This window comes from Hydra vulgaris, chromosome 09 (genome assembly GCF_038396675.1).
Source record: "Hydra vulgaris chromosome 09, alternate assembly HydraT2T_AEP".
NCBI classification, from domain to species: Eukaryota; Metazoa; Cnidaria; class Hydrozoa; order Anthoathecata; family Hydridae; genus Hydra; species Hydra vulgaris.
Genome location: NC_088928.1, coordinates 52,783,059 through 52,795,464, shown reverse-complemented (window position 1 = coordinate 52,795,464; position 12,406 = coordinate 52,783,059). Strand labels below are relative to the sequence as shown.

The following is a 12,406-nucleotide window of genomic DNA, read 5'->3' as shown; positions in this document are numbered from 1 at the left end:
TAAGGTGATTGTTTGATTTGGTGAGTGTTTATCAAAAGTATGAATAATTTGTATTAATAAGTTTTTGGAGTGTAAAATTTAAGGAGACTTAAATTAAAAAAATAATAATAAATTTAAAAGTTAGAAAAAATAGTGTGTAAGCCAGACTTTTTTTATCTGGCTACATGCCTAGCCAACAATAGCTACATGCATCACTCTTGGTTTTTTTTTCTCAAAAGTTGTTTTTTTAACTATAATACTATTATAAATCTTATTTTATTACAATTTTCAGTCTTATAAAAAATTATTTCTCATAAGAACATGTATACAAATTGTTTTTCTGTCATATAAAGTTGAACTAAAAGTTGTTAACCTATTCTATAAAAAAGTAATATAATTTGTATAACTGTATAAAATCTTTTTGTCAAATATTTAACAATGATTTTTTTATATCTTCTGTTTGCAGTGTTTTACAAGACCATAAATGTTTTATCCAAAGTTTTAATGAAATCAGTACTATTTTGCGTGATGTTAAATTATGCAATATTCCTAATGATGTTAAAGAGAAAATTAACATGTGGCTTGGTCAGTGGGACAAAAGTTCTAAGTTCACGAATATCTGTGATCCTTCTACAACAATTGATTTAGCTATGGAAAGTTTTCGTGGTGGTCTTTTGGAAATTGATGAAAAGAAAAGAGAATGTATTGATGTACAGTAATTTTTATCTTTAATATAATTATACTTTGAGAAACCTTGTTAAGTTTATTCAATTAATAGCTTTTTAAATTATTATCCTCTGTTATATTGTATTTAAGGTTTACTTTTAATTAAAACAAAGGTTGAATTTAATTAAAGAATAATGAAGTGTTATTAGTTGCTGCTTCCTAATGGTGACTTTTAATTTATTGATTGTTTTTAATTTAATTTTGATCTAATTTTTCTTAACGTTAAAAAACTGTTTATAATTAACTGATGTCAGAAGTTTAATCTGTTTTTTTCTTTTTTAACCAAAAATATATGGTGTCTGAAATTTAGTTTTAACCACTCCTATTACCAAGATTAATTTCACCATTTAAAGGGGGGTATTGGTGTCTTAAGAGCTTCATGCAGTTAAGGTAAATTTTTTACTTTCTTTTTAGAGTTTGAGAATAAGTGACCCCCATTTCATTTTTTCTGAACAATACATACTATGACTGTCTATTACAGGCTGATGTTTGCCCTTTGTTTAAACTTTTTAGATGTTACTGAGTTCAAATTCTTACTTTTAACTTTATCTTAAATATATATTTCTCATTTTTTTACATTTTTGAGCAGTTGCATTTAATATTGCAATTAATAAGTTCCATGTTGGCTGTTGTAGGCAATAAATATTTGGTTTTGAATATTCTTTAATTATGATTTGATTTAAAAATTAAAAAAATTAAAAAAGAGATAACAATGATATCCATTTTAATGATGATGTAGGAAGAGCAATTGAAATTGGATTGAGGTTTTTAAATCGAATGCATTTCTATTATTCATATTTTTTATCATTAAATTCTCATCATTGCATAGTTTATAAGCCGCCATATTGATTTAGAAGTATAAAATGCATCATTATAAAATTCAACTATTCTAGTTTTAAGTATTTTCCAAAGAAAAACATCAAAATTTTAAATATTTTCCAAACGAAAGATTATGCTGTACCAACCTCTTGTAGTCTACTATGGTAAAATAAAAACAATGGCGAAATTATTTGAAGTCCCGAAATTGATGCTGAAAGTAAGTTCCGTTGAAACAAATATGGTATAAATCACATTGCAAATCAATATTGCATGACTGCTTTCTGGCTTGATCTTCAAGAATAGACATCTTCTGTTGACTTTTTTGTACTCCACAAGTGTAAGCTTTTAATATAGAATAAGTTTAGAAAATTTTTAATAGTTGCAAAAGTTAATCTTAATATTAATGTACTTATTTATGCCTTTGTAGTATCAGTACAGACTAAATTATAACTGTAATGTTATATTATTATTTAAAATTCAAATGATATAATGGTTTGTTGTTGATATCATCTACTCTTGCTAAGGTTTTATTAAAAAAAAGACACAAAACAAGTTTGAAAGCTGATTGTGACTAAGCAAGAGGAAAAAGTGTTAAGAATTAATCTCTGAGGACAGTCTACTACCATTTTGATTTTGAAGGGGAAACGTTTTAATGTCTTTGAGTTTCCAACAGAAATCTTTTTGTGTTGGAAATTGATTTAAATTGAACAAGATATACTTATAGACTATTAAAAACATTTTACTGTCAAAAGATTGAACAAGTGTTTACTCTATTTAGATGGGCATAAAAATTATTAGTAAATATCAAGTTTTGTATTTTCAATGACGTATTAGTAATATATCATTGAAAATGCAAATATTCTACACAGCAGTTTGCAACTTCTGGATAAATACTATATTAAAATAAATAAAAAAATAATGGACAGAGACTTTTTCTATATAACTCTTTGACTGTTCTTCAGTCTCTATACCTCAAAATTAGTTCATTTTTTATAGTGTATGGGAAGATGTCTATAAAAAGAGGAGTAAAGTAGATGTATTTGCTCATTGTGGGCATTATTCTCTCTGTAACACTGTGATGGAACAGGAATATAAAAAAGGAGTCTCATTCAGAGATGGTAATTAATCCCAACAATAAGAAACAATTTTTCTTTACTAAGAACAATTGTTCTTTCTCTGAAAAATATTTTAAACCCAATTCATGCAAAACCTTGTTTCTCACACATTACAAGCTCTGGAAGAAATGAAAAGCTGAAGAAAATAAAAAGAAATAAACAAAGGTAGGAATTATCTGATTGTATTTTCATGTCCAAAACAAGCAAGTGGTTTGAAGAAGTGGAAATTCTTGTCCAACTTGACTTTAAAATCATTATTTAACTAGATGCAACCAAATACATCAAAAACTAATAATGACAGCAAAAAAATAACTCATTAATGTGTGTATGGTGTGGGATAGGTGGGTTCCAAGTGTGTCATAAAAGGACATGTGAAATCATGAATGGACATGTGAAGTAACCACCTCTTTTTGCATTAATTATTTTGCAATGAAATTCCCCTATAAACACTTGGGATAAAAGTGTTTATACAGCAATTTCACTAATGTAAATAAAACCATAAATGTTTTAAAATTAAATCTTGCATGAAACATTTTTTAATGGATTTGTTCTGAAATATACCAACAGCCATCTATTTCAGTATGTCACCATTAGTGATAAACAGATACTATTCAAACAGCCTCTTTTTATAGATTTTCTAATAAATTTCTAATACTAGTTAGAGTTGTTATTTTCAAATATCTGACTTTTGACATAAGCATTTTTTTTTGGTGCAATCAAATAGTGTTTTGGTAGAAATTTCATTAAGTTTTTGACTTTGAATTTTCATAAATATCATTTTTTTTTTTTTTACTTTGCAACATAAATATTACTTATCTGTTGTCAAGTTCTAAACATTTCTCAAATTTATTCTATATTTATTCAAAATTTAATTTAATTAAATTCAAAAATAACTCGTATTTTTTCAAAAACAAATTTAAAAATTTTAAAACAATAGTTATATGTTGCAAATAGAAAGTTTTTCAATAATTGAGTTGATTTTTAATGAACTTTTATGTTGAAATTTTTAATTGTCTGTTTTTTTAATAATAAAAAAACAATATAATTCATTGCAAATAATTTAGTGCGAAAAGACATCACTTAACTTAAAGCATATTTTATGCATGCAAAAAAATGAACTTGAAGAAATGCGTACTGAAGTTAACATGTTTGGAGAAGAAAATGCAATCCTTAGATTGGAGTTAGACAAAATGAAAAATAAAAATGCAGAGCTCCAGGAGTATATATTAGAAAAAGAAATGAATAATCAAAAGGTGAACATTCAAGGTATTTCTGTTTAATATAAAAATAACTTTCTGTGTAATCTCGTACCAGCTTGTACCAAGCTGGTACCAGAACATAAGATGAACATAAAATTAAAAAGTCAATAAACATTGCTGTCTTTTTTATTTTTCTATTAAAAGTTACTCTAAAAAAAAAATTGATAAGGTTTGTGTTTTGGAGTTATAGAGTTGAGAGCAGGTTGTAACCACAATTAAACTAGCCTCCTCAACTGTAGTAACCTTTATAGCCCTAGGGAGATGAATTAACACTTAAAAAATTCTTTAAAAATATATACATGAATGATTATATATAAGAATAAGTATAAATAAAATTGCTGATATAAATTTATTTTTGAGTAATATTATTTTATTAAGGTCATGCGGAGGTAGCTTTAGAAACTTCTAATCAGTTATTATCTGAAGAACGTGTTTTACAGAAACTTTGTGCCATAAATTCAATGAGAATCTCACAAATGGATGATGCAGATTTTGTTGAACATGATGATGATATTGATGATGATGTGGACGATGATATATCTAGTGAAGAGCAAGAGTAAATATTTTTGTTTTGATAAAAGTTTTTTTTAATAGACATTAAATTCTGGGATAAAGAAATAACAGTGACGGTATCAAACAGCAGTAATAATATCCAACAACAGTGAAGGTATCTAACAGTGGTGATGATATATAACAGCGGTGATGGTATCTAACAACAGTAATGATATCTAATAGAAGTAATAATATCTAGCAGTGGTGATAATTTCTAACGGATTGGTGTTGAGTTTCTTTTACTCTTTTCAATTAGTAATGAACTATTTTTAATATTATTTTTATTTTATTTAGAGAGTCTATTATAACTCATGAAGCATCAATATCTCAGACAAAGAAATATTTGTCAAATATACCTCGACCTATAAAATATTTAAAAAACCAGGTTTGCATTTTTCTCAAACTAATCTTTTGTTATTATTTTTAATCTTTAAACATCTTCATCTAATATTATTCCCTTTATTTAAATTTTAAGTTCCTCTGTTAAATTTTATGTATCTTTATTACTATAGAATACTCCTACACCAACCAAGTTCCAACCTAATAATATGTATATAAATCTTGAAAAAGGAAAGAATTTAGGAATTAAAGAATCAGAGAAGCACCAAAAAGAGTTTCTTAGTGAAATGAAGATGTTGGAACATAACATAAGGTTTGTTATTTCTTTTTAATCATAAACCAAAACCACCAAATGATTTTATATAATGTGTGAAAACACCAACTAGTCTTATTGATTGAAAACTAAAATTTTGTTTAATGTCAGTTAAGCGAAAATTGTGTTAGAGATTACAATATATGGGTTAAAAAAGATTTTTTGATGTTTTTTCTACACATCAAAGTTTACAATAAGGTTTAAAAACCCTATTAGATTTTGAAATTGACTAGCATTGGTTTCATTGTCACTTTACTATATGCCTTTCTATTATCGTTGAACATACTTTATTATATAGCCATACAATGAGTACACTTTGCTATATTGACATATTATTATCAAAAAACAATGAAATATTAAGTGTGCATTAGAGTTGTATTTTAGAGTTTTTAAATACAACTCACTATTGTTGGGCAATAAATCACATTCAGGTTTGTATAGTTTAAAAATTTTTGCATTTTTCTAAAGTTTAAATTAATGAAATATAAAATTATAATCTATTAAATCTTTATTTGAATTATTAATTTCATACACTGTACATGTTTAGTATTAATGCCATACACTGTACATGTTTAGTAATAATGTCATACACTGTACATGTTTATTATTAATGTCATTCACTGTACATATTTATTATTATTAAACTTTTTAAACAATTAATTTTATTTTGTTAGTTTCAAAATTTGTTGGACTAAAAAGGTTCATCCAGTTTGAAAAGATTTAGGAAACAAGTCTTTCTATTTCTTTTTTGTGTATACTAAATTTAAAAACTTAAAAACTCTGTTCTTCTTAGATTACCATTTTCTGCTGGTTGAATTAGCACTTGTTCTATTAGCCAAAGCTCAATCTTCCATGACTGCCATTCTACAAAGTCATATTCTTTTACTCTAACTGATGATTTCTATTCATCTTTTCTTCAAACATTTTAGATACGGAATTTTCTCCCATTTCTATATGTTTTCCTGACTCCTACAATTTACAGTTTCTTAAGTTTTCTGTCAACTGATTTCTTTTTCTTTAATGCTTATCTTTATATTTGAACTTCGAACTTTATATTCGAACTTCGTGATTGCTTGCAGTCTCGTTGGCAGTAAATTTATTTAAAAAAAACATAGTTCATAAAATAGGTACAAATCATCTGTATAATTGTGGTTGATTGCAGTCATGTTGGGAGTAAATTTAAAAAAGAAAATAATTAGAACTTAATTCAAAATTATGTCCAAAGCATCTGTAAAGTTATCCATATATTGGATGCAACGAAATACACTAAATTAGATAAAAACGTTTGCTCCTAGTTCTGACATTTTAAACTATTCCTGAGATCAATCTCCCAGCTCTGCTCTGATTAATGCCCCAGCAGTAGTCTGCCATCACGTCAGTCTATTAAATATTTTTTTAACACTAACCTAATAACAAACTTTTTTCTTTTTTAATTTGCATTTAGTAATCAAAAGTTGATGTTTCATTTAAGTAACAAAACCTGTGCGCTTCGGCAATGTTTAACAAACTTTTTTGTTTATCAGGCAAAAAGAACTTTTAATTAATGAACTACTGCTAAGTGAAAAAGAAGCCAAAGAAACAAGTGTTGTATATAAAGAAAAGTTGGACAAGCTTGAAATAGATTATAATATTGCAAATGATGAGCTTTTAAAAGTAAAACAGAAAATTGATGAAGTTATTTCTCTTGATGACGACAAACATAAAAAAAAGTTGGAAAATGATTATAATAAAAAATTGCTAATCCTCGAAAAAAAATTTGCCACTTTAAAAAAAAAAGAATCTGCTTATGATCGATTTATGGACATACAATCTACAAAAGAGAAGAAAATTAAAGAGCTTGAGTCATCGATGGTTCGAATGAAAAATCAATATATTGAAATTGAGCGCCACCTAAAATCTGAGTTAGAGAGAGTTAATGATATTGAATTTGAACGAAGAAAAAGTGAGCTGCGAATCAAAGAGTTAGAAAAAGAAACTAATCAACAAAAAAAAATATTAAAAATAAAAAACGAAGAAGTGGCAGCCGCCCAAAGAAAGCTTAGAACTTCGTCAGGGGGAAATATGACGTAATTCGTTTTATATTTTTATTTTTCAGTTTGAAGTATTTTTAAGTCGATTATTAACTCAGATAAAATAAAGTTTGTTTCTACTGTTTTCATACTTTGCTTTTTATTAGATCTAGACACTCAGAGTTGGAAAAGAAGCAGGTATGGCTTGATGCTGAGATAGAAAAAATAATAACGAAACAAAAGGAAATGAATCTTCTAGAGGCTGAGTTAGTTGAACGTGATGTAAGTTTAAGGAAAAAAGAATTATTGTTATCCGAGAAAAAGGAGTTAGAAGTAAAGAAATTTGAATCAAATCAAGAACTGTCTAATGTAAATTTTTTTTGTTATTTTAGTATTTTTATGTAATTATTATTTATTTGTATAAATGCTTTATTTAATTATTATTATTTATGTTTACAAATAATAAAACTTAACAGTGTTTGTTTAATTGTGGTTTTCAAGTAATATCATTGGACAGGATGCTTTTTTAATACTGATTTGATTTTTTTTCCAGAGTTTATTGAGATTATCTATTCAAATGGAAACAATTGATGAACAAATACAAAAAATATCTCCTTCTGATACGAATCATTTGCATCAGTTAACTTCTATGAAAGAAGATCTTATACAACAAAAATTAGCACTTGAACATTCAGCGCATGATTTCAATGGTCTTGATGCTGCGGAGCAGCGGCGATTAATTGAACTTAGTGAAGCACTTGATGCAGTCGATGAAGCCATAAAATATAAAAACAATTTAATAAAAAAAAATCAGGCAAACATTGAAAGTATAGAATATCAAAATTATATAAAAGTAGAATATTTGATAAAAAATATGGGCGACTTGAATGTAGACGAGTATAAGCATTTACTTGGTAAATTATTTTTGAAAATAATAAATTTACGCAAAATTTTAATGGAAACAGAAACTATGAAACAACAATTTGACATAAAAGTTAATTCTCAATCGAAAACAATACACCAGTTAGAAAGAACAATAAAGTTAATTGAATCTCGTTATGAGAACTTAATTATTGAACAAAATTGTAAACACGAAAACGAAGTACATTTTTTCATGGAGCAGCTTAAAAATACGGAAAAAGACATCAGAGTAAAAGATACTAACATGTAAGCACTTTTGTGTTTACCACTCTTTTTATACAAACAAATTATTTTTTTACCAATACACAAATTACCAATATATATGTTTTACTATTTATGTTTTAGGCGAATTGCACAAGAGACAGAAAAACGTAACAAGTACTTGGAGAAAGAGCTTTATTACTATAAAGTTCAAGCAAAGAGATATAAAAGTCAGCTTAAAGAAATGGTTAGTATAGTCCCCAACGATTCTGATTTGAAAAAAAATTCTAGGGATACAGAGAATAGTGATAAGTTTCGTTTACCTCCTGTACAAGATGCCGTTTTCTCTAAGGAAAGAAATGAAAGACGTTGTTTAGATGAAAAAAGATTATCGGTAAAAATCTGATCAAATTGTTTTGCTCTTATTTAATTTTTATTTCTTTTCAGTATTCATCTTATATAATAAATTTTAGTATTAAACTTATATCATTTGGAATATTTTTAGGAAATATTTGAAATGAAACCAGCTAACAATTTGTCAAGTAATCGGTTAATACAAAAATCAAGAGATTCGTTGGGATTCGTGAGAGATTCCCTGTGATTTATAGTTTTGCAAGTTTAAAACGTTTGTAAGTTTTCTGTAAAATATATTTTTATACAAATATTATATTTATAAACAGTCAAAGTTTATCTAAAATATATTGCTTTTTAATTTCTGTTTTATTTCAAACGACCTTTTTTTATGTTGCATGTTTTTTAAATAGAGAAAATTGTGTTTTTAATAAAGCTGAGTTTCAGTTTTTTTAACAGTTGTTTTTATTTTTTTCTAACACACTTTTTAAAACCGCCTTTTATTAGAAAGATTAGTAAATGAAAGGTTTTCATCGTCAAATTTCAACTGAATTTCACACGTTTAAATTTAGTGTTCGTGTGTGTGTGTGTGCTAAGTTTCATAACAAGTTCATATAATAAGCGCCCGGTGCTCCTCAGGAACTGAGCAGTAAATTAGTAAAAATACTCTAAATAACCTTAATGAACAATATATCAAACTAAGAGTATATGGGAAAAAAAAAAAGTTATGCTTATCATAAACAATTATTAATATAAAAAATATGTTTCATGCTAAATATTTTATACAAGTATAAAAATAAGTGCTTTTTCAATAAATAAATTGTGGCGTGATTAAACGATAAGAAAAAAGTGAACGGTTTTTTCAATAAATAAATTGTGGCGTGATTAAACGATTAGAAAAAAAGTGAACGGTTCAGCAATTCTGTTTCTTATTTATTTATGGAAAGTTAAAACAAAAAATCTTTACAATTGGAGGTTGTATTTTAAAAAAAAGACTACAAAATTGTTTTACGGCTCTTTGGAGTCATTGATATTGATCTTTATGTCTTCGAATTATAAAGAAATATTAATTAACAGAATTATTTTAATTTTGCTTTTTATGGAAGTCACAAGATTTAAATTAACTACCTGCTCGCGCTTTTCTTAATTTTTCTTCCAAAGAACGCAATCTAAGAGTGTTTTTATTTTTGTTCTCATTTTCATTCCAAATCTTCGCTCTTTTCCTTTTAACAACTCCAAACATTTGCTTCAATAAGAGGCCTTAAATTATTTTCGCTGAAAGATTATAATTTAAAATGTTAGAATTAATTTATTGTTATATATCGGAGAGCATCATAAGGTTGCTTATTACAATTTAAAAATCCACTATAGCTAAATTTTCTTGTCAAATATAGTTGGAATGTATTTTATTTCTTTGTTTGCTTGTTGTCGAAATAAGGTTTTCTTGTTGTTGAAATAAGGTTTTCTTGTTGTTGAAATGCTTGCAAACCATGAACGTACACAAACAAAAAAGTTCATGAGCAAAAATTAAATTCATTAACTAGAAATTTTAAAACTACTTATAAAATAATATATTAATAATAATGTATTAATAATAAAATAATATAGTAAATATATTATAATATAATACTTATAAACAAAATTTGCTCTGTTTTAATAGCTTTTATATAAATGCCTATTTAACAAAATCGTGAATTATAAAAAAGTTTGAATTTTTAAGTAAACAATTGGAGAATGAAAACGCGTTCAAATTGTAAATAAAAACTTGTAGTGTATTAATATTTTATTTGTAGTTGTATTCCTAATTTAAATGTTGACAATTTTTAAAACGCAAATAAAATTAATCATAAAAACGTTTTACAAAAAACTAATTATTTCACTATGTTTTAAATTTAATTTTTGTCAAATATTTATAATTTATTGTTATTTTTTTTTTTTTTTGAGTAAATGTGATGCCCGGGCAAAATTACTTTAATTGCCCCCCTCTATTAGTGGCCCTGGATACAACTAAGGCAAAACGGATTAGCAAAATGAACATAAAAAAGAGAAAGATGTTATATGCCAAAAACGAGATCATTTATTTTGGGGATACAAGTAGGTCATTGCCACCAAGATCAACTCTATTTAAAATCACGATTGTTGAAAAAAATACTAAAAAATGCCGTTTTATGTTTACAGAAAAATATGCTTGTAATTTAAAGGTTCTACTTGGAAAGTCCTCATAACAATCACAACATTTGCCTTCGATGTTTTTATTTTTTATTTGTCAAGGTACTCAAAGATAAACTAATAGTCTTTTCACAGAGCATCGCACAGTGGGCCATGGTTTGCTAAAAGTCAAAATTATTTTTATTCAATTTTTGTATAAAAAAACTACTATTCAATGGTCGTAGCATATTGATTTGCATAAAAACATAAAGATTGTTAATCAAAAAATGCGCTTTCACTAAAAAATTTTAATTTTAATTTGTCACCCTGAACAATGTTTTATGTGGTCAAGCGCTTTTCTAAAAAAGTTTAAAAAAATATTTTTTTTCATATGTGTTGATAAGTGTGAAATAGATGCATTTGAAGATAATATTAAAAAAATTATTGATGAAATTATATGCTCGCATCCGAAAAATTTAATTATACTAAATATGAATCTAATATAAGAAAACATAATTCGAACTCTTCGAGAACGGCTATTTGCTGAAAGAGTTTATACATTTTGTACCGAGGAGTTTAACGAGATAAATGTAACACTAGATCCAGTAAACCCAGTCAAAAAAAAACCTTCGTAATTTATGTCTTGAGGATATTTATATATTCTCATTAGCGCTATGTGAAAAACAATTTCACAAAGAGATTGTTAAAGTTATCATCTCAACAAAAATACCGACCCACAAACCCAACGATAAATTTTTAATATTTCAAAGGAAATACAGGAAGAAAAGAAGAGTTTAAGGAAATAAAAGACGCACTCAGATTATTAAAAGAAAAAATAGTTTTTCAAAATAAGCTTATTGAAAAATTGAATATAACAAACAATAATTTAGAATCGGACTCTGTTACCTTACAGCCGAGTCAAATGCCAAACCTAAAACTCGATGGTTTTGCGCATAGTGAAAAAAATAGATTCATTCCAGATGTTACAAAAAATATAATTAAACGAACCTTGGATAAAACATTTTCACACGATAAGAATCAACCACAACTACTAAAAACGTATGCGATATTATTCTCGATCGGATATTATTCTACGATCGTCAAATATACATTAAAGACATGTGCACTCTGTCACACGTCACTAAAATTTATTTTGCGAAATAAAATACCGTGCGGTCGAGCCTATTTTTGGAACTAAAATTACAGATTATAAAAGCATTGCAGGCAAAAAAATTATACGTAAATTTGATGTCTTTGTGGGAGTAATATTCAATAAAGTTAATGAAGAAGATCTTTAAAATTATGTGATTCGTGAAATAGAAATTACGCCATTGTTAGTTGTCGCAAATAAAGTAAACAAATATAATAGATCATTTCGAGTTACAATAAACAGTTCGGAAAAAACAAAAATCTTCAACCCTGAGTTATGGCACAATTATTTAATCGTAAAACCTTTTAGGACAAAACGCTTTTTTCAAAAAAAGTAAACAAAATCTGGTACCCAACGGGAGCCAGGATAAAGAATTTTATTAAAAATGGATCCAAGCAGCACAAGAGAAAAAAAAAAATCTTCAACAACTTTCGATATGTGTACTTTCAACTGTCGGGGTCTTAAGTCAGATATTGACTTTGCGAAGTCATTTATACAATCTTATGGTATAACATTTTTATGTG

The 12,406-nt window shown here is 26.6% G+C and overlaps 1 protein-coding gene across 4 annotated transcripts in view; it reads left to right on the top strand.

Moving 5' to 3' along the window:
• The window catches only part of LOC100201608 (kinesin-like protein kif7), a 74,786-nt gene extending 65,746 nt beyond the window's left edge, over nt 1–9,040 (top strand). For all 4 annotated transcript variants that reach the window (XM_065806036.1, XM_065806039.1, XM_065806038.1 and 1 more), the window contains 10 exons: nt 446–689; nt 3,704–3,905; nt 4,277–4,454; nt 4,745–4,835; nt 4,963–5,102; nt 6,626–7,168; nt 7,279–7,480; nt 7,665–8,278; nt 8,378–8,627; nt 8,739–9,040. In XM_065806036.1, the coding sequence (XP_065662108.1) occupies nt 446–689; nt 3,704–3,905; nt 4,277–4,454; nt 4,745–4,835; nt 4,963–5,102; nt 6,626–7,168; nt 7,279–7,480; nt 7,665–8,278; nt 8,378–8,627; nt 8,739–8,834 (2,560 nt within the window). In that variant the 3' untranslated portion in view covers nt 8,835–9,040. The remainder of the gene's footprint in view (nt 1–445; nt 690–3,703; nt 3,906–4,276; nt 4,455–4,744; nt 4,836–4,962; nt 5,103–6,625; nt 7,169–7,278; nt 7,481–7,664; nt 8,279–8,377; nt 8,628–8,738) is intronic.
• Nucleotides 9,041–12,406: the final 3,366 nt, after the last annotated feature.